At 40.7% G+C, this 27,084-nt stretch overlaps 1 protein-coding gene across 2 annotated transcripts; it reads right to left on the bottom strand.

Annotated features, from left to right (window-relative positions):
• Positions 1-776: 776 nt before the first annotated feature.
• TMEM47 (transmembrane protein 47) lies at positions 777-23,674 on the bottom strand. 2 transcript variants are annotated; one of them, XM_059839950.1, is made up of 3 exons: positions 23,226-23,664; positions 10,086-10,226; positions 777-4,328 (listed from the first exon to the last, which is right to left on the bottom strand). In XM_059839950.1, the coding sequence occupies exons 1-3, from the start codon at positions 23,449-23,451 to the stop codon at positions 4,150-4,152; spliced, it is 546 nt and encodes a 181-aa protein (XP_059695933.1). In that variant the 5' UTR covers positions 23,452-23,664; the 3' UTR covers positions 777-4,149. The 2 variants fall into 2 exon arrangements, with proteins under 2 accessions (XP_059695933.1, XP_059695934.1); XM_059839951.1 differs by lacking the exon at positions 777-4,328 and adding an exon at positions 9,030-9,385 and having other exon boundaries at positions 23,226-23,674.
• Positions 23,675-27,084: the final 3,410 nt, after the last annotated feature.

Consider the following 27,084-nt stretch of genomic DNA (forward strand, 5'->3'; position numbering starts at 1 on the left):
CCTTAGTGCTTTAAACATGCTTTCCCTTGTTTGCAACACCACCTTTCAGGTTCAAAGCATCTGTGCTTTTTCCCAATGAAGAGTAACACAGCTTTCAGAATCAAAATAGACAAAAGTATTAGTTATTGGAAATTCAAGAACAAAACCTGTATATAATGAATAAATCCCCCCACTGGAACAAGGTGCTCAGTACAGATTCCCATTTCAACACACAGCCTTGCTATTTACATTTAAAGCATTTGGTTTTCTGATGTTACAATACTTGCATCTTTATAAAGGCATTGTGGGCTCTGTGACACTGAGAATCTTACCCTGTGCTACTGCTTTATGGCCAGGTGAGACACAGGAACCTGCCAATGACACCCCTCCATCTCTCCCTCTCTCCCTGTGTGTATTTTGATAAGACTCATTTAGCATGGAATTAACTGAATACCAGGAATATTCATTAGCCTAAGGAGCCTGTTCCTCCTCAGGAAACCACACCACCTGAGCTGCATACATCCTCTACTCCGAGCAAAACAGGCACATTTTCTTAGAGTAACAATTTTCTTTTTTATTTCAGTTACTTTTTCACATAAAACTTTATGTAAGCTACAAAAATTGTGAAATGCAGAAATGGTATTAAAACCGCAAACTTAAAAGTTTAGATTAAAAAAAAATCAGTCTTTCCCTGCTAACAATGACCATTTAAAACAAACCATATTTTGATGGATTCATTTAATAAACATACCATACACTTCTCAAAAATAAATAAAGAACAACAGCAGAAAAACCAATACTATCAACAACATGAAGCATTTAATCATCTTTTTTCTTTTCTTTGAAAGACATAAATGAAATTTCTAGGCACAGTTTTAGGCATTATAGAGGACACAGAGGCAATAGGTTAGTGTGCACTGCGCTGTACAAAAATACAGTCTGAATAAATTACATTGCTAGCCATAAGATTAGACTTCACTTACCAGTCAGTTCATTGCATGTTTAATAATATACAGTTACATGCTAATCCATATATATCATTTATATTTCAAACACATAGGTCTCTCTATATTTGTTTTTAAAATTTACAAAAGCTAAACGAAGTTGTGCAAGAAATCCAGAAGAGGTGCTGGGTATTTGTCAGCACCGGACGGTACACTTTAAGCTTAAAAAATACAAATAACTAGCCCTGCTTGCAAGTTTGCTATATATATATATATATTTATTCATATATATTTGGAAGAAAAAAATGTATTTGTTGTGGGAGAGAATCATTCTGCCAGTGAGATAAAGTCAAACAACTGAAATAATGGTGACATGACACAAGCACAACATATAAAATTATTAATCTGTCGTACGTACACTCAAGACACAGACTTGCATCTTTTTTGCAGCTAAAAAAAACCCCAAGAATCAGCAAAAAGTTGCATTTACCTTTAGTTCCATTCTGAGAAACAGAATACTTGCCAAAATTTGCAATGGTGAAGTGGAAAAAAAAAACACTGCAGTAGCAACCTAAGCTAAAGGTAGGTACCTAAATCCACATACTAAATGCCCAAACACAAAGGTCCTGAGGAGTCTGAGGTGGGTCCTAGAAGACCTTCAAGAGGAAAAGCAGATGTTGGGACTGAAAATCAGATCTCTGACTCAACTGTGAATCAAGAACCTTGTCTTTAGGCATTCACCTTTGTAAATTGTTGTGCTTGATCACCCTTCATATTAACAGCCAGTGACTTGCAGAGCACACACCATTCATTTGCATCTGCCTTAGGCCTGGCAGCTGCTTTCACTCAAACTCTACATAAAGAAAATCAGTTTGATAAATTTGTGGCTACGATGTGGGTTCAGCATTGTACCTTCTTGTCAGCACAGACAAAGTGCCACAATGCCAGCCCCAAAACACCATCTCCTTAGAAAGGTACAGACATCTTCTCACAGTGGGCTTCTCTGCACTAATCTAATTCCCAGGCCAAACTACAATGTTCTCCATGCTGCTAAATAAAAGAGAACTACACAGCTGTTCAGAAAGATACTGAGTGAACTATATACCGAATATCTGCCTTAAGTCAGTCTCAGGAAATAAAGCAGAGTTACAAATGATCTCTTGGTGCCTGCAAAATAACTGGATCCAAGTTTTCCTCCCATCCTTTTTGTTTTCCAGGCATTGCCATGCAGTCCCTTCCATGTCAAGCTGTCATTTTGCTCAATCTAATCTAATTAATCACCACTGGTACTGCAAAGACTGCTGATTCTGAATATTCTGCCATGGTAGCAAAGACTGAACTCCAGAGCGTGCCAGAGTTCTATAAATCATCTCCACAAGCCAGCAATACTTGCACAGTGGCCTCCTAAAGGCAGCCTGTGGTCATTGCAGATCCTCAGCACCTTCGATATGGTGGCCCAGCAGAAACACAAGAGATGCCATCTTAACACCCAGTAATTCAGGAGACTTTTCTGTGGAACCAGCAAAACCGTTTGTGTATAGGGGGATGTGCAACCCCAGGATATCTGCTTGTGTAGAGGTCCACATAGAATATATTTTAAATTTCTTCATTAAAAAAAATAGTTATTTCTAAAGATTACAATTGTATAAAAATATGCTTATAATTAATTGAAAATATCCAAATAAGCAAATTGTAAACAAAAATAAAAGTGATGCAGATTAAATTCATGTGAAGGTTCTCCCTATTTTATCTTGGGTTTAATTTCATGAGTACAGTCTCTGGATGTTTTAAGTGGGAAACATACTAAGCAAGAAGTAATCAGATGTACATAATCACCAAAAAGTCCATTAGAAACTCAGTTTTTAAAAACAAGAGATTACCTCCTGAAGTGCTAATGTTTTAATATGGACATGATGGGGTCTCAGCTGTATTCTTGATGATCAGGGACACTCAAAACCTAAGCAGATTTTTTAAAAAATGGCAGTTTTTTAATTTGCAACACCCTTAGAAAAGAATTTTTAGCAATCATTATATTACACATGGAATAGCAAGAAGTTATTTCTGTCCAGTTCTACCTTAACTTGATGTGAATTTTTAAGCATTTTCCATACACAGAGTCTGTACAAGAGCATATACAGAAGACAAACCGTTGTGTTTATTTTGTAACATCAATCAAAATTGGGGGTACCAATCCAAGACTTTCAAGAATGTGTACAAAGTTAGTATTTTAACCACTGCATCACAGCTCATATTACAATTTTAGGATGAATCATTTCTCTCCCTCTGCATATATATTTGCATTATATATATTCATTTATACTAACAAATACCTTTCAAAAATATAACTGAGCTTGTTCCATATGCATTCTTTTCATGACAATGTTTGCAAGTTAAATGGTTACTCAGGACAACTGCAATTCATTCACACATTTTAGATGTCTCAGGGACAGAACAGGTCTTTTTCTATTCCCCTTTATCTTCACCCCTCCAGCAAAACACTGAGAGCTGAGACAACTTCCAACTACACAGTCAGAAGCACATGTCTCTGGGTTTGGACTTCCTTCAACAATCTGCTACAGCTGGCACGGTGATGTCGATTACTAATTCATGAAATCCTGTGTGGGTTGGTGGCTTGTTTGGGTTTTTCTTTTTTTTAAATTATTCTACCAGCAGACTGTTGAATGCAGATATTAGACAAGTCATTAACCAGTTACATTCACTGCCCTCAACACAGCACCTTGCAACTAACTTGCTCTTAAGGAAGAGCACTTTTGAGCAAGTAACAAGGGGCCAACTCAGCCTATTGTACAAGATGCCATTGCCTGCTTATCAGACATCTGAATCCTCTATGATACAGGGAAACTTCTAAATGGAGCCCATACCAGCTGCTCCCCTGAAGGCAATAGCAGATGCTGGCATTGCATTCTCATTCCAACTAGTTTTCTCACAATGATCGCTGTCACGTAGATCCTTTTGCTTGTTGTCAGGAAAAATGAAGTTTATGTATCAGCAGCTTGCAGCATCTGCCTATATAAGTTCAGCAATCCTAGTGTTTGCAGTTCTTCTAAATAGTTGTAAAAGCTGGTTACAGTGTTCACACCCAAAAGGCAAAGGCTATTTTATCAACAGAGCAGACTGTTTGGTGCTCCACAAGTGTTCTAAAAAAACTGTGAGCTAGAAAAGATGGGGTAATCCTTTTTTTTATTTTTCTTTTCATTAAACGATTCTAGTAATAGTCTTCATAGTTCTTAGGGTTCAGGCAATAAAGAATGGCACCCCCAAATGAAAATATAGTTGCACCCCATGCCAGGCCATAGCCCCAGTTGAATTCATGGTATATTTTCAAGCTGACCGTTTCAATGAACTTGATTGGGTAAAGGACTAAGCTGCAGACCTGGAGAACAACTGAAAGAGAAAAAAAATTACAAATGTCAGAAGAAGTCTTATCTTGCTTCTCTAAAACAAAGAAAATATCAAATAACTGTAATTCACATTTAAAATGCTTTTGGAGATTTTTAGCCGGTAAGTGCTGCCCTTTATAAATCACCTTTCATTTCATTCACAGAGAACAGAGCAGCTCTTCCATACTCCCTCGTGGATCAACAAATATAATTGCTGTGATATAATGATGATCCTTCAAATGTCCACAAATTAAACAGTGAGAGTAGTATTTCCCAAATTCTTTTCTGTCTCTACTTTATATTTTAGTTTGCAGTCATTACTCCTTCCATAACAGCAAAACTTGCTCTATTGCCATAATAAATAAGTCAAAACGAGAAGCGAGAATACATATTAAGAAATGTTGCTGAGAATCAAATAATTTACTTAGCCTAGAAATAATTCATTGTCATAGGTGATATATACTTGTGCTCAGTAGAGACTCAGTGAATCACATATTTCATATTCATTACTGTGTTCTGTAAGCAGAATTAATGACATTCTTGCACAGAATACCAAGGAAACTATAAAATTTCATCAGTCACTAAACTTCAAACCGGCAAACTATTATGAATTTAGGGGGTGGGTCAGAAATACTGTGTGATGAAAGAAGCTAATAAAATAGGTCAAATCCAAGACAGTAAAAAGCTTCAAAATCATTACTTCCTATAGCACTGTCTCTGAGATCCACAGACTCACATCGGCCATTCACTCACACACGCACCCTTGCCCACCTGGCATCTTTCATTCACCCTGGAGACAAATGCTCATCTGTCCTGAGGACAGGACTGGTATGGGGAGATCATATCCCATGTTCATCAGAACCTCAAAGATAAAACTCTATAAAACACTCACTGAAAATTTCAGCTCATCCACCTTAGCCTACAGAGTAGTCTTTGGACCCTTACTTGAGACTGACAATCTGAATAATGTTTGCACAGTGGATTTTCTGATGTGGATATCAAAATCCACAAGACTTTTATTTTAATTCTACAGTTGTTGAGTTGTTACTTAATGTTATTCCATTTGAATATAATTTTTTGTCTATCAGCTCACAAAATACCTTGCAACATTCAAGAAACTCTGGCAGGGCACACTGGGAAAAGCACCTACTCTTATGAAAAAATTATGCATTCCAGTTCTGTATAATGAGAGCATCTTCACATCCAAAAGCACCTCAACATATGCTCAGCTTTCAGACACATCTTTAAGACCATTCAAGGTCAGAAAGGATTTCTGAAAATGTATGGAAATATATGAGTTTTTCTTTAGTGCACTGGGGATGCAGCATCTCTGCTGAGTCAGTGCAGAAACTGCACCATGTGTGTCTGTGTCAAGTGTAAACCAAGGAAGTCTCCACCTTCCCCAGTGTAACATATGAAGTATGCTTAATTTCAATCTACAGATTGGACTTGTCAAAACACAACCAAAAAAAAAGCGATTCTCTTGGAAGAGGAACATGTTGCTAAAGCAGCAACACACACAAGAGGGTTTTTTTGACATTTCCATAGTGAGGGTTCCAGCTTTCCCTACTATTGATCCAGATTTGCTATTGTAGAACTCAGAGCAAGTGCTGGCAGCAAGTGCTGGTGGGAGCAGCCACCCTACATAGCACTGTCATCACTTTGCACTGATTTTGCCTTCTGTCATTGTTTTTCCCTATAGAGCAGGAGGGGAGCTGTGTAAGCTAGAGACAGCAGTCAGCAAAGTTATGAGAAATGACCAGCATGACCCCAAAAGAAAGCAATGCCTGCAACTACTGATCTGTTTCTAATGAATTTAATGGAACTCCATGCTATGCTGACCTGCTAAGGGAAGTGTGTACTGTCCTTCTTCAGAAGCACAAGTCTTTTCCTTTAGAAAAAACAGGCTGAAAAGGAAATCTTAAAAATCTGCTACTCAAATGCTGTTCTGGAAAGACTAATTGTCTCAAACTTGATTGTTCACTTCAAATGCAGGCACGTTTTTATGAAGCACTATGATGTTTGCAATATGGGAACAGGAAAACTGATTTTATTCCATTCACATGAAATAGAAGCAATTATATATACTCATATTAAACATGCAGAAATCATAAGAAATGCTTTAAAAGTAGGATAATATAATTTCAGTCACCTTTTTTTTCTTTGTACAGATGTTTGACTATAAGTTTTGATGTCAAAAAAAAACCCCACTTATGATGTGGCTTTCTAACTTATCCATAATTATGAAAATGCTGGTGCTGGCTAGTAAGTTCTATACTTCTGTTCTCTACCTCCTGCTCATTTCAGATGAGTAAAGCACTTCATTAATAAGTGCTGGGTGTTTCAAAGATTACCTGAAAAAGTAGCTGCAACAATGATAGAAAAAAAAAAAATTCTCTTTGCGGTGCCAAGCAAGCTGGCAGTAATGAGAGTGGGCACTAATCTCAGAGATTCAGGATGGACATCAGCAAGGAAAAAAGTATCATAAGGGGGGCAGTAAGGGCCCAGGACAACATGCTTGGAAAGGCTGTGACATCTTCATGCCTGAATTTCTTCAAAACTGGACCAGACAAAGCTGTCACTGTTAGTGACCATCCTGCCTCAAAAAGAACATTGGAGCACATAACCTACAGAGTATTTTCCCCAACAGTGTTTCTTTGATATTACGACTCTTTTTGCTGCCCTGTAGCAACCTGCACTACATTCTATTGAAGTCAGTCCAACTTTTTCAGACCATTCCATAAACTTCACAAAACCAAATTCTGGCTTTCAATGTTTCCACAATTTTTCCACTTCCACTGCAAAATGTGACAAGTAAACTTTCATTCTATTTTCCACATCATTATGAAAATAGGTAATAGCACAGAACTGAGGATGCAATCCATCTGTACTGTGCTCTCTCTATCAGAATTTAAAAATACCTCCTTAAGTACTCTCCAATTATTATATGCCACCATTTTATATTACTCTCTTCCCTGTAATATTTTCACTTAGCCATTGTTTTCCCTATCTTACATGTAAAAGCATCTTGTGAAATGCATTAAAAGCTTGCTAATGTCACCAGGATAGTCTTCCTAACACTGCCACAATTGTTAAAACAGCACCAAAAGGCAAGCATCTTTAATTTTTCTTTTATTTCTTTAATGGACTTTCAGCAAGCACACTTTCTGCCCCTAAGTTAGACTTGGTTAGCACTTAGTCAAACAGTAAGTGTATCATGAAACTCCCACACTGACAAGTTTGTGAGGCTGCACTTTGAGGGCCAGTTTGGTGCATGAGCTCTAAGACACCCCAGCAGGTCCATGAGCTGGAGACTCCATAGACCACAGAGGTACATGAGTCAAGGTGGCTCCATGCAAGATTTCCTGCAACTGCCTCCCTGTCTGCTCCACATTTTTCCACTACCTGAGGTGTTCCTCTACCTCTCAACATTAAAATCCATACTGTCAGCTCTAGGAAGACACATTCACATCTTTTCATTACTTGATGGTTTATTTTCAGCATCTAGGTTGAATTTTGGTGTTTTTGGTCCCTTTCTTTCTCATCTCTTCCAGTCCTAGTCAGTCAATCTTCTCCCTCACCTACAGAGTTGCTAACTGAAACCTGAAGCTGAGGGGAAAAAAAAAAAAATAATCAAAACTTGAAGGAAAAAAATAGCCTGGAGCCAACTGTTTAGACTCTTATAAAGCACCTGGAAATAACTTTTCCATTTTGTCCTTTCTTCCACACAGAGACCTTTTCTACCCAACACCCACACATCATTAAACGTCTCTGGGCAATTCATACTGTGCCCTTTTTCCAGAGGCAGCTGATAGACTCCCAACCAGAGTGACACAGAATATTTGGTCTTGCCAGCACATTCACAGTTCAGGGTGGTGTTTATCCTGAAAGATTTGTGAAATCCACAGATGAAGGCTTGAATCCATGGAAAGCTGCATAAGGCACAAACTGCTACAATCTTAACTTTCTCCTCTTCAGTGGGGGATTCTTTCCATAATTCTTTCAAGATACATAATCCATATTCATCTTTACAATTCCTGACATCAAAGATAAAATCTGTAGGAAATGTCTTCTAACAGTGTAAGTGTCAAATCCTGAAAGGATTCTCCTCAGATTTGCTAGATAAGGAAGAAGACCGGGGCAGGTTGTCTTGGGCTCATCATCTCTCCTCCCATATGCTTCAGGTTATGGCTGCTCAAAATGCACATGCACTCACACAGAGGCAAAGGGAAGATGTAAACACCATCATAAGCTAAAAATCCAATTTAATTTCCTCTTAGATTCACATAAGCATTAAACCCCTTCACCATCAACCTTTTGTAGTAAAGACTAGAAGCAATTTTATGCAGAGGAGAGCGCATGAAGACAAACAGTAGGATTTGAGGAAATCTTTTCTTGTGGAAAACCATTTCTTTCTTTAGCATAAACTTAACTACTAAATGAGCAACACAGCAAGACAGGCATGTATGGCTGAATAATTACCGAGTTACCACACGATGTCATGAGAAATGAAGCCAAAAGCCAAACTAGAAACCACTACAAAAATTAAACAACCCCATTTCCTTCAAAGTTAGCTGCCCAGCATACCTTATAAACCTCAGAATTAACACTAAATTTTAAAACAATGGCACCAATACCTTTATTCATTTAACCAAGCAAGCAATGCAACACATAGAACAAAACCAGACAATTTCCACTCAGGGAATCTGATCCTAAGTTGCTTTTATTTCCTAAAAAGCAAATGAAATGCAATCTAGGAATATGTCTAGAGCTCATAAAAGTGCATCTTGAAGGGCTCAGTTCCATCAAGGGAATGTTATCAGCAGGGGGCAGCAGGAGCCTTCCCAGAGTTGTGCTTCATCCCAAACTCCCTCCAGTTCCACATTCTCATCCTCTCATTTCCTCCTAAGTGACTTTTTTAATACATCCCAAAGGTTCTGTCATCCTCTTCATTATGGGCTATCAGAAGGGGCTTAAGCTGCTGGCTCCAATGCAGATGTGAGTGACAGGATGAAGGCAAACCATGGTTGGTGAGTCTCAGGAGAATCTGAAACATCCATGCTGACAAAGCCCCAAAGCACCAGAATATACATAAAGGGAGATGATTTGATATTGTAGGTGTACCTCACTGGACCAGTCTTACAGACAATTTAGATTCTTAGGTCTCCTTTAAGATTTTATGATAGTTTATATAAACTGTTCCATTTTTGTGTTTTTAAAACCAAACAGGGACTACACTGTGACAGCTTGTTAAATTAATAACCAAGTGAGATGACACAACAAAATTAATTCCTTATGGCACAGGGGCATATATAAACACCTTGAAAGATAATCCTATTTATTTTCACATGTAGAGCTTCCAGGGTTCACCTCTGGGTATTAATTTCCCTTTTTTAAAATTGCAAAAGAGAGAACATTAAAATACAAATGGCTTTGCACAAAGAATAAAAAGGGGGATATCAAGCAGCACAAAGTCACAGATTAAAAATGGTATTTTAAGATTTATCCTCTGCAGTTTCCCCTGCTGCATGTACTTCATAAAACAATAAATATAATGCAAATAAATAATTGTTTATGAACTAATAATAGTGTAACTGCAAAAATGATTAATGCTGTGCAGAACTTACAGCCTGAGAAACCTCTCTGGAGTTAAGACAGAAGTAACCAAACACCTCTGAATTGGTATGCAGAACGAGACACATCTCCCTCCATGAAAGTTCAGCTGCTCTCAAGAAATCCTTTTAATGATGCCAGTGCTTACCTGCAGCAAAGAGCATGACTGCAACTGGTCTGTAGAACCGCCTCCGAGATCCCACGCAGATGGAGATCAGCCCAACCAGGAAAGCTATGAGAATAATGGCAGCACCACCCAGCAGCAGAGCCAGAGTAGCTATCTGCCAGTCTAGGGGGAAAAAAACAAAGAGGGAAAAAAAATAATAATACAATTTCAGTAAAACAAGCCCACAGGCCTGACAGAAACAAGAGACTATGAGGAACACAGAGGCTGCATCAAGGCTTGAGTAAATAAAGAGCTGTGCCTTGAGTTTCTTTTTCCCCTAATTAGTGAATCACCTTCATAAAACAGATGCAACTCAGAAGCAAAGTGCCACAACCTCCCACGCTTACTCAAGCCTTAGTTGGCTTCGTTGGGATTTTGTCTCAAGTAAAACTGAGTAATTTGGTCCCCTGGTTTTTATCCAATTTGGAATGAGAAATTGAGGCTGGCTCAGTATTAGCTGGTGTTGTGTTAGCTGCCCCTCAGTCTGCTGTTACTTTCTCTCAAAAGAGAGTGAAACTCAAACCTCTGCTTGAGCTGATCAGGATGACACAGCAAGGGAAATGCACAAAGCTTCATCATACACACCTGTCCCTTGGGAAGTACCAAGGCCTCACAGTACCAGTAACAGAACTGAGGTGATGCTCAAAGGTTTTAAAAATATATATGTATATATTTTCAACACAAAAGATAGCCTGAAGTCAAGAATTTCTAAAGGCAGTAACAATAATTAGCTGCAGACCCAAATCTCAAGCCCATTTTAAAATATCAGTTATCCTCAAGAGTCAGTTTTTCTTCCCTCAAAAGCAACTCTGCACTTGACCCAGGGTATTTTCTCTAGTTATTCTGATATATAATGGATGCAGTTTGTAACAACATATTTGCAGTCTTACATCACATAAATCAGAATCCATTTGTAAGCTGATGGCCCTGAAGCATGTATACAACATCCACAATCTAACTTAGGAGCTTCTGTGGGACTTTAGAAAGGCACAGGCTTTGGGCTGTCTCTTTTCCCAAAAGAGTATTGAAAACCTTTCCTCTCTCCAGTAGCAGGCATCAAGAAAAAGAATCAGATCACTATTTACTGCTTATCACTACTATTTACTAGTTCAAGGAAGATTATATAAATTCAGCTCATGGGAAAAGGACCTATGGATCCTTTGCATCTCACTACTTTGAAAATACTATCAGTCACATGATACTCAGAATAAAATGTCCAAGTTCACAGAAAATGAGATTATTATTTCCAAATTAAATTTAGATATCTTAAGGTTACTAAAACAGCAACAACCACAACAATGAACATCCTCTTTTGAGAATGAGTAAAAAGCACTGTTTTAAACAAGCAATGGATCCAGCTTCAAGAGGAATCTAATCTGCTGAAGATACAGACAGTGCAGCTGTGGGTTTTGGGAATGGAATGCTGGCAGCTCTTATCACCAAAAAGCCCTCACATATTACATGAAAAAGGATAAAGGAGATTAGAGGAAGAAAGTGGGTAGAAGAGCTATAAAAGCATTGCTTGAAAAGGAAGTGATTTTAAAGGTGTGTTTGTGCAAGAACACACATTTATTTTCATTCTTGTCAGAAATCCAGGCACATCTTTTACTAATAATTTAATTACTAAGTACTCAACCTTCCAAGATATTTTACTCCTTGTTTTCTTACGGGACTAAACCCCAGGGCTGGGAAAATCTTTCATTCTATCATCAACATGCAATCTCTAAATCTCTAATGCCAGTTTCTTGTGTGTCCCACTGCTACACTATCACTACTGGGATGGAAATATGATTTTAGGATTGAACAGAGATGTTTCAGCAAGTAGTTTTTCATATTAATATGACCCTTCAGAAACACCAAGAGGTTAGTGCACAGATGATTTAGAAAGGATTTTTCCAATATCAAAGTGCATTACAGATATAAAACCCCAAAATAAATAAACAGAATGGATCACTTTGGAACAATATGAAAGGAATCCTTGTACTAGAAAACTACACAGATACAAAGACTAGCCACATAAATCCATATCACACCAAAGTTAAAAGACACATAAAATTGATAAAATAAATCAAAGGGCGAGACAGGAAAACTCAGAAACTAAAATTATTTGAAAGCCACCACAAAATCAAATATTAAATGTTATCTTTGCATTGATCAGGTGCCAAACTCTAATGCAAAGAGAATGTGTACGACACTTGAGTAGCAGCTAATGGAAAAAAAGGTTAAGTATCCTATTGCTTTCCAAAACAACACTGGAAAAATCACCAAAAAACTGATAATAATTATGCAAAGATGATATAAGTGCAGGGTTAGAATACAGTTTAACTTCCAGGACAAATATACAGATTTTAGAAAGGTTAAAAAAAAAACAAACTACCTTACTATAGTACTGATGTGGGAGGTAAAAGGACAAATGAGTGTTGGGAGACACCTACACTCCTAACTAAAAAAGAACTGCCTTGGATAAACAAAATTAATTTCTTGAGTAAGACAACCTACTCAGTGATGCTGACAGCAGGACAAAACCAAGGCTCTTACAGCTCCTCACTACGAGCTGGGGACCAGGCACTGAATGCTGTGCTCTGGGCCACATCTGGAATTGCCTGTTTATTTTAGTCCCTTTCACAGGAGCATACAATGCTACCAGCCTTTGCCTTGAGCTGCAGGGACTTTGGCTGAGGAACATTGCCAAGGTCAGACATTAGTGCACAAAGAATACAGGACTAAACTTTCCTATAGTGGCTGCCATAGTAACTACATGTTTAAATCTCCTTGTCATCTTGGAAAAATGTTAACTTTCAATTCCAAAAGCCATTTATCTGGTGACAGAATAAAGCTTATGGTGGACTAAGAAAGCAAAATCTTCTGCACGGGTCTTCTACTTATAATCAATTTTTTTTATTATTATTTTTTTTTAAATCTAGGCCATTGGACGTTACACAAACTAAATGAAAAATCCAAAGAAAAAAGAACTACTACCTCTGAAGGCAGAGCACCCTGTAAATCAGATAGCTACAATACAAACACATAGAGCAAACAGAGTTTTTCTACAATAAAGATCTGCAGTGTTTCTCAGACTACCCAAGAGTGATTTACAGGACACAGCACCAGCATGGGATCAGGAGATTGTTCTGTTACACAGTGCTACTGGAACACAGAACATAAACATCATAAACCTACTTTAGAGCATCCAAAATATGCTTGTACCTCTTCTAGGCTTGCACCAATCTTACAAAGTTACTAATAAGAGCTGTAAGTTCAGGGGCCTCAGCAGTTCAGTGAGACTGCTTGTTCTCACAGAGTTAAAAATATGAAAAAACAGAAGTAAAATGGGGCCTTATAGATGATAATTATTACTTTTCTGCATTCAAAACACAGTTGGTTACACTTGAAGAGTACACATCAGTCATTTTCACTGTACACCACTACAGGTTTTTAAACTACACATTCATTATCTAAGCAAAATATTAGTAACAATAAAAAACTAGTAAAACTCACAGAAATGTTGATAAACTTTTAGAATTTTAAAAGCACTGTGACCTAATGTCAGGCCCAAATAAGATTTCCTTTATTGGTTTAGACAAACTTTAGATTTTTTCAGTGTTCCACCGTTTTAGCAATACATTAAGAACTACACCAGTAGTGCCACCTATCCCATCCAAACTGGAATTAAGACATTTTTGACAATTATTAGGCAACTCAAGAGATTAAGAAAGGGCTCACTTAATGAATCCTATTTTTAGGTCTGAAAATCCCCAAGAAGCATCCCAATGTCTGTAACCATGAGAAAGATATACTGCAGTTCTGACAGCGATTACAGTGTTTGCGTATTTTTAACAGTAACAATCTGCCCATTAGTTTGGGGATGTGGGCTTCAGTCTTTGCACACATATATAAATATGAACCTAGGCACTTGAGACATATTTTCAATACATATTTGGTGAAAAATTTATTAAAATTACCATCTTCATTAAAAAAAATAAAAAGCCACCAAACCATGATGGTTCTGTTTCTTTTCAGTTAGTTCCTCATACAACAGTCAGTGCCTTTCTGGGGGACAGCTTGGTCTCCTTCCTATTTGGAAATGCTGCCTGTTTCTTAGTGACCCAGAGGCACAGTGTCAACTGTTCACATTTCTAACTCTCCTCCCTTCTTTCCCCAAAAGAAATGACTCAAGGCTTTAAGCTGTGATTTTTAATTAAGAGCAGTGCTATTTCCTCAATTCTTGGACAAAATAATACTTCACTACTAGGAAAAAATCAGGGAGAGCCATAAAAGAACAAGAAATCACATCACAGTCCTGAAATGTGTATTTTAACAACTAGGTCCTTTTTTTAATACCAGAAAGATCAATGCAAAAGGCTAGTATAGCTGTAATGTTTTCAGTAAGGTACCTCAAAATTAAATATTTCTTTTTCAACATGGTATTCTACCAAGTAAAAGAAGTAGAAGTGGTGGGCATAAAAACATACTGTGGAATATGTGAAGCATTTGTGTATAGGGCTATTCCAGATAGTTCATGTGAAGTGATTTCTTAAGAAACAATCAAATATTCCTTTCTTCCATACAACAGCTCTTCACCAAGTCTTCTCATAAAGGCTGAAGTACCAAAACGCATGCAGCTGTTACATGATGAAGGCAATGCCTGACCTTCTAAACAAAACAAAATCTTGATAAGAAACAAAACCACAACACTCAAATAAGTTTTTCTGATTCATTGCAATGCTTCTATTTATCAAGTACCTGCCCTCAGACAATAAATACTCTAAAAAAGTGCAATATGGCATTTAAAATCAAGAATAAGGATTTTGAAAAAATGTGTGAAGCAGAGCAACTCAAGGCACCCACACAAAAGAAATTAAATGTAACCCACTGAGTATCATGAAAATCACCTTAAATAAATAGAATAGCTAGAGCTATTCCTAACTGCTTCATATTCAAACTTAGATATCAAATAGCCAACAAAAGTTTGTGAAGTGTAGTGCATATATAAAGCATAAAGGCAAACTCTAGATCCTAAAAGTGCTTTGTTTGCATGATCAATGAGATTTCTTTTTTCTTCAGCAGGATCATGAGCAGAGGCCTCTGTGCAAGGTGAAGGTCCACTGAATTCTGTGGAAAAGCTGAGAACAGCAGGGGCCATTAAGTTCTCACATCAAATTACTCCACAGAGGTCACCTCTGGAGCCTCAGCCTGAGGCAGAATGATGGTTTTCAAAGAACTGCTCAGAAGAATTCTGCCCTGGGTGAAGGGGATGTTGGCTAAAGCAGGAAAGCCCAGTGCCTGTAAGTTCCTGGGTCCACACTCCTGTGTTCCTGTAGAGCCAGCCTGCAAGCGCAGTCCTTTGGGATCCCAAAATGGACACTTCTGCACTCTGCAGGCACAAGTGCTTCCTGGCAAGATCCTGACCAAACCTCCATAAATTGCTCTAGCCACAGCTTTTCACAGTTGAGCCTTGTACAAAAATGACAATAAATAAATATTTTCTGCTCATAGTATAGTATGTTTACTAGTGCTGGCTGCTGCATACTCTGGTTTTCATATTTTCTTTGTATTTTATGTACTGACAGTAAGATTTTTCTGAAGTAGGAAAATTACTTGTGCATGTGGCTACTCAAGTCACTCAAACACTTGAAAAGCAGAGCTACAGAAACCAGCCAGCTCTGGCTGAAAGCATAATTTCCTTGATAGAACTCACTTTACACAAAGGCTTTCTTTTAAAAGCCATAAATTTAAACAAATGAAACAGCTATGTTAAGTCGCAGATGTGTTAAAAAGAAGGACATGATATTTTCCTGAAGAAATCTGTCTTCATCCACACAGAGCAGCATGTGGGACAAGCCCTGCATAACCCAAATGCTGCACAACACCTGTGGGACTAACAGGAAGACTTTCCCATAGCTCCAATCCACCAGGACACTGACAACACCCAAAAAGAAATTTAAGCATTTTATGCTGGGTGCCAAAATCCCTAAGTGGCTCCTAAGGATAATTCAGAGGCCCCATGTAAGGCATCAGTCATTTTGCATTTACTGTACAAGAGGCTTGTAGGATGGTTTAGTGTTCCTGATGCCAAGTGAAGAGTCACTTAGAATCAGTCAAAGAAGAGAACAAGCAGAGAGACATCAAAAAAACAGCTTTCCTGTGCAGACCCTGAGTCTTACAGAGGTGCAGAATGCTAATGGATAACGAGGGCAGCCGACCAGTGAAGGAGGAAAGGCAGATAACTCCTTAGCTCCAATATACCAGGGGCTAGAGAGCTTCTCAGAAGCTGCAAGGCATTTGCTTCCCAGCTCTAGAGCCACTCTAACCTCACACCTCTGCTCCCTTTTCCCAGTGGGATTTCCTGACTGCTAGGGTAGGATGTAACTGCCCTCCTCCATCTGCTAGACCCAAGGCACAAAGAGATTTATGAGGTCCACGAACAAATAGGTACAAGGAAATCCAGATCTGAATCTTGCTCCAGAGTCTCTTATTTAACTGGTCCCTTCCAATGCTCTTTTGCTGTTGATGCTCCCTTCTCCTGATGCACAGGAATGCTGACCATTACTGGATGGTGGCCCAGACTCAGGTTCTCTCACCTTTGAAGGAAAAAGGCCTTAGTAGCTCCCTTCAGAGCTGCTATCCTCTCACCTGGGCTCCTCCTGTGGCTTTCCTCTTCTCCAAGAGCAAGGTAACTGAGATGAGAGAGGAAGAGGTTGACTATTCCAGGCAACATAACAAACAGCCCACTGGCAGGATGCTCCAGACAGAAGGTGCTCCCCTCCCAGCTACCCTCCTCAGCCTGGAAAGGACGTGCTTGATAGTCTGGGGGAAGAACTAGGCAGCCACTACAGCCACTATGCACACTGCTCAGCTTGCCATGGAAAGCAGTGTCCCTCATCTTCCACCCAAAGATGCCATTGGGAGTGCAGGGGACAATTTGGTTATATCTGAAAAAAATGGTAAGCAATCCTACTGCTGTGTGAAAGAGACAGCAAGACAGCAAAATGGTTTAAATGCCTGGGGGGGGATGCAGATGCATGAGCAACTTGAAACACAGCAGGTGCTTGCTCATCTGCCCACGGACACACACCTCTCCTGAAGAGTCAAGCTTGCATTCCTTATTTATATGAAATATATACACTTTGCAGAGGTGTGGGTTGGGGTGAGAAATGTTGTATGTCTGCTCTGTGGCCCATCTTTATTTCTAAAATCACCAAGTCCTTTAAACACAGCACAACTTCAAAAAAAATTTAAATGGTGCCATTATATAGATGTTTATTTTACCATTTATAAGCAACACACATTGCACACTGCTTTTGCCAACAGAGGACTTCAAGACAAACACAGCATTACAGAAAATCATGTAATCTATAATTCATTCACAGAATAGTACAGCATGTACTCAGACATGTCCTCTATTGGATACACAGCATTCTTCTGAGAGTAGCTTGTTACTATGTCATTTTAATTATTGTCAATTCATTCATTCAATAAAAATAATAAAAAACCCTCAAACAACTGCACACACCCACAACTTTGAGAACTTCACAAAAACCTGGAACTCTTAGAACTCTGCCATTAGGAAAGAAGTGTGGGAGATGTGTTATACAAGCTTTTCACAGTTAGCTCAGTACTTCTGACCTCTTCTATAAAAGCTACTACTTTTTAGCAATCTGAAATACTATGCTTTGCATTGGAACTGGAAGCAACCATTTTCCACAGTTATCAAGGTTCTTCCAGAAAAATGGCAATCTTCTGAAACTTTCAAAACACATTCCATAGCTCCTTGAGAAAAACAATTAGCATTTTAAAGAGTTTGAGGTGTATTTCCCATCAGAATGATGACTTTAAGTGGAACAAGTGAAATACATAAAGCAATAAAGCTGGCTGGACTTTACCACTTGTCCTGTTACCCTGAATCTTATGTGGTCATCTTGGGCCACAAATCAGTAGCAGAGGCAAGGCTGCTCTCTATGCAAGTCTAAATATAAAAATCTCATCAAATATTAAAACTTCTTGCATTATCCCTAACTCCAGGGACATCATATTTAATAAACAGAACTTAAAGCAACAGGATATATTACTGATTTTAAAATTGCAATGAGCAACAGCAGTCGCAATAATCCACTATAGCTACAAGTCTTTTTTTTTTTTTTTTTAAGAGTATTATCACTGATAAGGTGTGTGGTGCTCTTGCCCTGATCAGGTGAACTCACACAAACATCACAGATGTGCTCTAACCATGTCTCCATGCTTGGAGAAGGGTGGCTGCAATGGCAGCCTGCTCCATCCTAAAAGGTCCAGACTGCTGAACAGGATCTGCTCCTCCCATGGCCCTGGATCCATTTGTAAGAGAAAGATGCATTCCTTAAAATATCCTATCAGGGGCTGCTCTGAGGGGTAGTTAAGCCAATTCAAGGCATTCTGCACAGTTTGAAGAAGCCAGATAGACATCAGGCATAAACAGAGTGTCAGTCATCACAGAATGACAAGAATAACTTAGGTTGGGAAGGGCATCTGGAAGTCACCTAGCTCAGCTCCCCATGGAAAGTAGGGCCAACCTGCAAGTCAGACTCAACTTCAAAATCAGATCAGCCTGCTCAGAGTCTTAGACACTGAGTGTGAAGTAGTATGGCTTTTGATTTTATATCCATCTTCAGATACAGTGCTAGGAATGATTTTTAGAGTTAATACACAAAATGAAAGACTACAGTATTCAAAACCAGAAGGAATGTTTTATTAATTCTTCCTCAGATTGTATGGGCCACTTTTTTCAGGTAAGTAAAATCACCTTCATTCTTCTGTTATTTTATAGGAAACTACCATCCTTGCTGAGCACTTTACAAATACACATCAACATCAAATCTGAGCAATGATCCAGATTTTCTAATGAGGAAGCTGCTTTTGAGCTAGCAATTTCCCCTTGGAACAGCTCCTTAGATTCTGAATAAGGAGATACCATCCAAGACTATTCTGGCATGTCAATTCAGATATCTGCATCTAATGTGTAATTAAGGTTAAGCCCCTTGAAGTGCTACCGAATGAACAGCCTCTGATGCTGTTTTTATTTTAAGAACAAATTAGAACAAAATTACAAGCATAAAACTAGACTCAAGTTGTTTACTGCACTGTGCTACAGGCTAAGCTTACCTTCATTGTTTGCTCATCACAAAGTTTAATACACATTCAGAGACTCTGTTGCATGTATTTCCTGGAGATGTTTTGTTTTTCAATATCCATGGGCAGTTATAAAAGGGCATAATATTCTTGAAGAAAACTGAATGTTGAATAAAGAAATCCACAGGTTGTAAAGTAACAAAGCCCATATACCCCACATTCACCAAAATGAATGCAGTTCATCAAAACCATTCAAAGGTATTTTTATATATGCTGCTTTCACAATAAATTGAAAGGCTGCAAAGGAGTCATTGTTTTCTATGAATAGCATATATACATATTTAAGTCAAAATAGACCATCTTCAACTGCAGGTGAGATTCTATGGAGCCCTTTATTTCTTCAACATTACATTTGTGTATCTTTGATTTAAAGAGCCGTAGTGGCTGCAGACTATTGCAAAAATTCAAATTTACTGTTATTAATCTGCAGGAAGAAGAAAAGTACCTGTGCAGGTATAGATATACCAGGCAATTTTGTACAGGATGCATTTAATTTTAATGCTGTGACAGGAATAAATATTCATATATAACTACTGATAAATCTGCAAATAAACCATCACAAACTAGATATAATGCATTTCAAATAAGTCAAAAAAGGTCAAAAAAATAAATTTGTTTAAAGACACACAAGTTTAAAATGCAGTTGGTCTAAAGACAACTTGTGCATTAGCCAAGGTAAGCTTTGATCACAGAAAACAGCTATATGCCAAGACAGGTGGTGAAACTTCAGAGCTTTACAACTGCATTTCTGAATTTCAAGATTTTATAATGAAGCTTTCCACACTGGCAACTCTGTTTTTGATGTCCTGAAGTTGCTGCTAGTGGGAGATTTACCCAGATCCTAAAGACTCCCAAAAAAAAAAAAAAAAAAAAAAAAAAAAGACAAATTAAGATGAGATATTTTGTAATTTTCAGATGTCAAAAAATTAATTTGACTCACTATTTTACATGCTTGAACCATAATTATTGTGAAGTACTTCCACAAGTTTAAAAGTAGGATGTGAGCAAACAATACTTGCAAGTTACAAAAAAGCCATTGGAACAGTGAAAGAATGAATGTGAACACATGCTCCAAGCACTAGCAATGCCCCAGGAAAAATGAGATTATTCCCTGCTACAACAGCCAATGCAACCATGTTCTATGCATTTCCTTCTGCTCTCCACTACCAAGTTGCCCTTCTGACAGCAGTCAGGGGTCCTACATCTAATTACAACAGAAGTTTTTAATTAAACCTCGAATATGCTTTAACAGCTTCTAGTATGAGCATGCCCTTGATGGTGCCACTTGAGGTGCTCTCCTTCAAGAGATGATGAAGTAAATCTCTTAAAACCATGGGTGAAGATGCTTTTTTCCTGTGTGTGCTGCTGCTTCTCACAGCTAGCTGCAAAGCTGCCTGCACCGGTATCAAGCTAAAAGAGCTTTCCCTGTGGGAGCTCCCGACTATCTGCAAAATACTGCTCGCTGGATTCACTATGTAGGCGGAAAGTGCACTTAAAATATTAATGCCAACACACAAAATGGTCTCAAATATGAGCCAAATCCAACTTGGTGAACTTTGCGGGAGCCCTCCTATTGGCTTTAAAGGCAATTGTACCACAGTAGCAAAAGGCAAGAGGAAAACAGTGCAGTTTCTCATATTTCAGGTCTGGTCAGAATGCAGTACTCTGTGCTGAGCCCAAGGAAAGTGAAGGGTTTATCCCAGTCACCTCAAGTAAAACAATCATTCACTTCTTCCACAGTATCTTGTGAAATTTGGCTCTACTAGACTAGAAAGTATTTGAGGAAAATGGGTAAAACTCATTCAAGGAACTTGAATGAAACTGGATAGGCAGGAATTTGTGCACATGATAGAAGAAGGCACCAGCAGAGGACAGACCAGATTTTCAATACACAGCATCCAATGAAAACTACATCTCATTCCTATCCGTCCTCACCCATTCATCTTCCACATCCCCACAGACAGACAGGTGCCCAAGAGAGGAACAAGAGAGATTAGTGTCCTTTTATGCTTTCCCATGAGCTGTCCTGCTTCTCTCCCCATCCCACTTTTGTGTGTGTGTGTGTGTGTGTGTGTGTGTGTGTGTGTGTGTGTGTACACACGCATGCGTGACAGGAGATGGATGGAGGGGGGAGCCCAGTAGAGCGTGTGGAGCTGGGGGGGACTGGAAGCAGGTTCTCATTCAAGCCATCTGAAAAGTCTTTCTGTAATCAAGGGGATACTATTTCAGGAGACAGGGAGAAGGGGCAAAGGATTCACGTTGCTAAGGAGACACGTAGAAGCTGACATTCCTACATAAATTTCCATTTATACCAGGGAAGGAAAAGAAAGCACTCCAAACTTTGTGCAGATACCCTGGTAACTGACTGAAACCGGCATTTCTTTACAATTCATTATATGTTATTTAAAACAAAATTCCAAACAACATTTAAACCCTCAAATATTTCTACAGACGACAGAAAAAAAAAAAAAAACAAAACAAGAACAGCAGCAAAGGAACCTATGTAATTCCAACTCAAACTGAGATCAGTTATTTCCCAGAACCTGTACAAGGACTTCAGAGAACACAGGAAAACAAAACACACCAAGAATATCGCCAGTCCTTTGCTTTCCCTCCCAAATCACACATCTTGTCCCTGCACGATTTACCCAACCAAAGAGCACAGCAACCCAAACAGATGATTTATCAATGCAAGTGTGTGTGTGTGTGTGTGTGTGTGTGTGTGTGTGTGTGGACAGGAATGGGGATAAAAACGATGTGGGGGGAGGCTGGCTGCATCTGTCAGTGTTTCTGTTGGGGCTCCAGAAGTTGCTAACAGGCATAAAGTAAATAAAACCACCCATGAAAACCAAAACAATTATCGCACTACAAAAGAATTTACTGAAAAATATTCAACAGGCAGCTTGTTTTTATCATTCACAACCCGTTTTTGAAGCACTCCAAGCAATAGTGAAATGACGTTCGAAAAAACAACAATCTGTGATCGAAGACCTAAAAAGGTGAAGTACGGACGAGCATCAAGAAATCACAACGGGGAGTGTGGCATGAAGGCAAACGAGCGTGAAAGACGATGGGGAGATCAGTACGTGCTAGAGAAAGATACACACAAGCACATCCGGCGTGATGGAGAGAGTCCAAGCCCAGGCGTCCCCACTCTGGACAAGCAGCAACCGGTTTTGGTTTAGCAACCCCCAACTTTCCAGAACCTGAGACTTCTCAGATGGGGGCGGAGGGGCAGCAAAAGATACTCGATCCCAAACAGTTTCTCACTGTACAGGGAAGCCACTACACGGAAAAAATAATCAAAACTAGTTCAAACTCAGGATCTTTTGTGACAATACCACGGCACATACGGAACCAGACACCATATGTGACTCGTTTCGCTCACTGACGCCTCACACCTCCCGCACCTCGGGCACGATCCGAGCTCGGCGCTGCCCCTCCCGCACACGCCGCTCGCAGGGAGCGCCGCCGCCTCCGCCCCGGCCCGACCGCCGGCGAGATTCGGGTCGGGAAGGCTGGGGGAGGACGGGGAGAAGGAGGAGAATGGAGACGGGTGAAGAGGCTTGGGAAGGGAAGGGGTGCGGAGGGCGGGCGGGCGGACAAAGGTGCAGGGGACTCTTCCCGGCGGCATCAGCAGCCGGCGCTGGGAGCCGGGCGGGGACCAGGGGCGGCAGGGGGCGAGGCGGGGAACCGGCGGGGGCAGCGGGGCACGGCCCCGGGCACTGCTTCGGTCCGGGGGGACTGGCCCTAAGAAGGGCTGGGATACAGTCCCGAAGGAGACTAGGGTGAAGGAGAGGCAGCTCGAGGGATGCTGGTGGGTCAGCCAGAGCACGGAGAGGGGAAGGAATTCTCAGTGCCGGGGGTGCGGCCAAGGGAACGGGAGGCGGACGAGGAGGGGGAAAACAGCAAGGGGTGGCGTCGGAGGGGAGCGGGGCAGCGGGGGCAGCCGAATCTCACCGCTGTGCAGCGTCGACTCGCAGAGCCAGCTGTCCAAGTTGCCGGGCTTGCGGCAGGACTCCCAGAGGGACAGGTAGTACTGGTGGTCCGCCGTCACCCAGGCGGGGCTCAGCACAGCTCCCAGGTCCAGGCACAGCGCCAGAAAGATGCACACCAGCCCCACCAGCTTCAGCGGGGTCAGCACCGAGACGCGCACCTCCTCCATGCCGCTGCCGGCCGAAGCCATGGGGCCCAGGGGAGACGAGGAGGACGCGCTGCCGCCGGCCCCGAGGGGAACAGGAGCGAGAGCCCAGCTCCGCGCAGAAGGGGCGGGCGGAGGGAGAAGCGGCGAGACCAGCGCTGTCTAACGGCGGCGAGAGGCGTTCGCAGGCGGCGGCAGCGCCGCTCCCTCCCGCCCTCCTCTGCCGCGCTCCCGCCCCGGTGTATCAGGTGCAGCAGCTCCCCCGGCCCTCCGGCGCCGCCCGGCCCGGCCCGGCCCGGCCGGCGGGCTCCGCCCCGTGCCCGCCCCTGCCGGGGGAGGCCGGGCCGCGCTCCGCGGGGAAGGGGCGGGGGCGCGGTCCCTGCCAGCTCCGCTCCGCTCCGCCCCGCCGGGGCCGACTTTGGGGAACTTTCTGCCGCCGCAGGCGGCGCCCGGAGCCTCTCTTATTGATTCCCGCTGCCCCCGAGCGGCCTCCCCGGCCTCCCTGGGGACCTCGGCTGCGCCGGGAGCGGGAGAGGCGCTGGCTCTGCCCCGGCGGCCCCGCGATCTCGCCGCAGCCCCCTGTGCGGCCGGGCAGTGAGGGGGTCCCGGGCCGGCACCGCGGCCCCGCAGCGGCATCGCTGCAGCGAGGAACCGAGCGAAAGGAAAGGCCGCCTCGGATGCAGGATTAGCCGTGCCTGACCTTGATTCTTCTGCTGGAGTGACCTTTAAATCACAAGATATTAGTGGAGGGTTTAAAAAAAATAATTCAGCGTTTCATTATTCGTGTGTGGACTTACCTGCGATTCGCGCTTCTATCTCCCGTCAGCGGCGTTGCTGATCCCAAATTAAATCTTTGAGGAAGGATAAGTACTTTGCCTGCTTTCCGTTTAGTCTCTGTTTATTTTGTTTAATTAGCACTGAGGTGCTGAGAATGTCAAGGGCAATTGTTTAGGTCAGTTATTAAGCAAGGCACTAATATAATTCACTGTCTGAAGCAGCTCTTCCTCGAGATACAAACACACACAGGCACGAAGGTGGAGTGTAATGTCCATAAAGGATTATTAAAAAAAGAAGAGCAGGAAGATTTAACCTGCGAATTTTAGAGTGAATGTTCCTACTTATATTTGAGGGAGAACTAGAGAGTGGGAAGATAAAAGTTAAGCCAGAAAAGCCATTATCTAGTGAAGAAACAGGGAAAATCTTGTCCATGAGTGCTAATTATTGTATCCCTATTAACAGTACTTAGAGGGTTTTTTTACCTTCTAACTATAGGAATGTTCACATTAATTTCAAAAGGTGCAGGATTAAAACCGAGTGATTTGCCCAGCCTCCTTCCAAGTTTAATTTCATTCTGTTCACAGTTTAAGGCTGAAACAGAAAGAAAAAATATTATTTACATGACAAACTTCTCAGAGCACAAACAGCTTTGCTCTTACAGCTGCTCGTAGGAGTTAGCATATGAGGTCTAGTCCTGGTTTCTCAGTGGTGTTGTGTTAGAGAACACTTACAGCATATTGCAGCAATTTCTCCTTTTCATTTAGATGTCTCCACTGCTAGAAGCCCAACCACCAAAGCTCAGTACCCTGATTCCATAGCAGGTGTATCACAGTGCATATAAGGAACATGATGTTAGCAGAAGTTTGGTGTATTTCTAATGTGCTCTTGGCCATACGTGTCTGTGACTAATCCTGAAAAAGAAACTCATTTCCTTGAGCTGTTGCTGCTAGAATTTGGAAAGAAACTAGAAATTTGGAGGTGGAATTTTGTGGAGTTTGTTGTTTTTTGGATTTTTTTTAATGTGTGGTCTTAATTCACTAGGTATTTACCAGACACATATGTTAAACAATTTGTTTGAGTCATGTTTCTATTACATCCCAAACATAAAGTGTTAAGTATTGGAAGAACATAGCAAAAATAATTTAAAAAAAAAGGAATTAAACAATAATTGATAAAGAGCATAGACGTGCCAAGGTAAAGACTTCAAAACTACATGAAGTGTAGAGTCATGGTTCTGATCTAGTATTTCAAATAAAAGGGAGAGAAAAAGTAAACACCTTGCTAGAACATGTGAAAACTTTTGATATTATATGCAGAAATAACACTGGCACTTACAGTTAATGTTGCCAGTACTTGATGGCAGTAAAAACTCAGTTTTTGTTTAATTAAACCTGTGCTGTTTGGGCTGGAGTTGCCTATACAAGATACCTGCCTCAGGTTGACTTTCTTGTTTTAGAGTTACAGCTAAAATTCAGTCATATGTAGTCTGAAAAATAGACATTTTCACCATCTACAAAAAAAAAAAAATCCCAAAGACTTCAACACTTTACTCAGTGAAAAGCAGAAGGCTGACATACAGCCTCCCCCAAAACAAACCCAAGCACAGCCTGCACACCTCAGTGCAGTGTGCTGTGCTCGAGAGAGATGCTTTGGTATCTTACAGTCTCCAAAGAATTCATCTGAGGTGAGAGTCTGGAGTCCATTTGCAGCTTCTCTGTCTGAATAAATGATGTATCAGCAAGTGGATGCTTGGGCAGGTTCCAGCCTCCACCTTCTGGCCATCCACTGTTCCAAAAGTACCTCAGAGAGTGCTGGAGCCCACCCCAGGAGTGAAAAGGAACAGGGACATGTCAGCCCACCTCAAAGACACTGCTCACAGAGCTTATTAGAAACAGCCCACATGGTGGGACCACTTGTCCTAAGGCACCATCCAGCACTGGCGGTTCAAGGGTTAGGAAAGCCTGGGCTCCACAAAGGGCAAGGAGGGCTGGAAAGAAGGCAAAGGCAGTATAAATGTACAAGGAAGGTTAAGTGAATAGAGGCAAAATGGAAAAAGGCAGCGAGAAAGCCGAAGTAGCAGAGTTCATAACAAAGTAACAAGCACTATTGCTTAAGAAATTTCTCTTTGACTTAAGTATTGTGACTATCTCTTTTCCTATGGTCAATGGATGTGAAATCAACTGCAAAAGTCTGCCCTGTCCCCCCAGGCAGTCAGTCCAGAGACGGAGCAGCCACTGAAGCTGTTAGTTCAAGTGATAAGGATCTCCCCTGTGTCCCCAGAAAGACCTGACCTTTGCTGATGACATAACTTGTGGTTCAGTGCAATTTCACACAGTGTGCCTTTCATCTGTACAAATAAGTCATTTTTTGAAATGTCTGAATGACTTACCTGGTTTCATTTTCAGAGCTCAAACTGGAAAATGAAATCAATCACAAGGATGTTTCTAACATGTAAGATATTAAAAGCTTGTTGAATATTTCCAAATACCAGGTTCAAAGCACTGCCCCCTCTTACCATCAGGGGGCAGTTCCGATGAATCTCAGTAAGTCTGTACATGGAATCTCTATCAGGAAACATGGAAAAATACACAATTTTTAAATCTAACAGAGATGTTCATTACTGTGTGGTATTTTCTGAGTCCCCCATTGGAGGAGGAAATTATGAATCTGACTCCATGTTCTTAGAAGGCTAATTTACTTTTTTTATGATATTATATAAATAATGGTATACTAAACTATACTAAAGAATAGAGAAAGGATGCAGACAGAAGGCTACAAAGAATGATAATGAAAATTTGTGACTCTCTCCTCAAAGCCCAACACAGCTGGACCATGATTGGTCATTAAGTTAAAACAATTCACAGGAAACCAATGAAACAATGACCAGTTGGTAAACAATGT

This window comes from Haemorhous mexicanus, chromosome 2 (assembly GCF_027477595.1).
Source record: "Haemorhous mexicanus isolate bHaeMex1 chromosome 2, bHaeMex1.pri, whole genome shotgun sequence".
In the NCBI taxonomy this organism is placed as follows: domain Eukaryota; kingdom Metazoa; phylum Chordata; class Aves; order Passeriformes; family Fringillidae; genus Haemorhous; species Haemorhous mexicanus.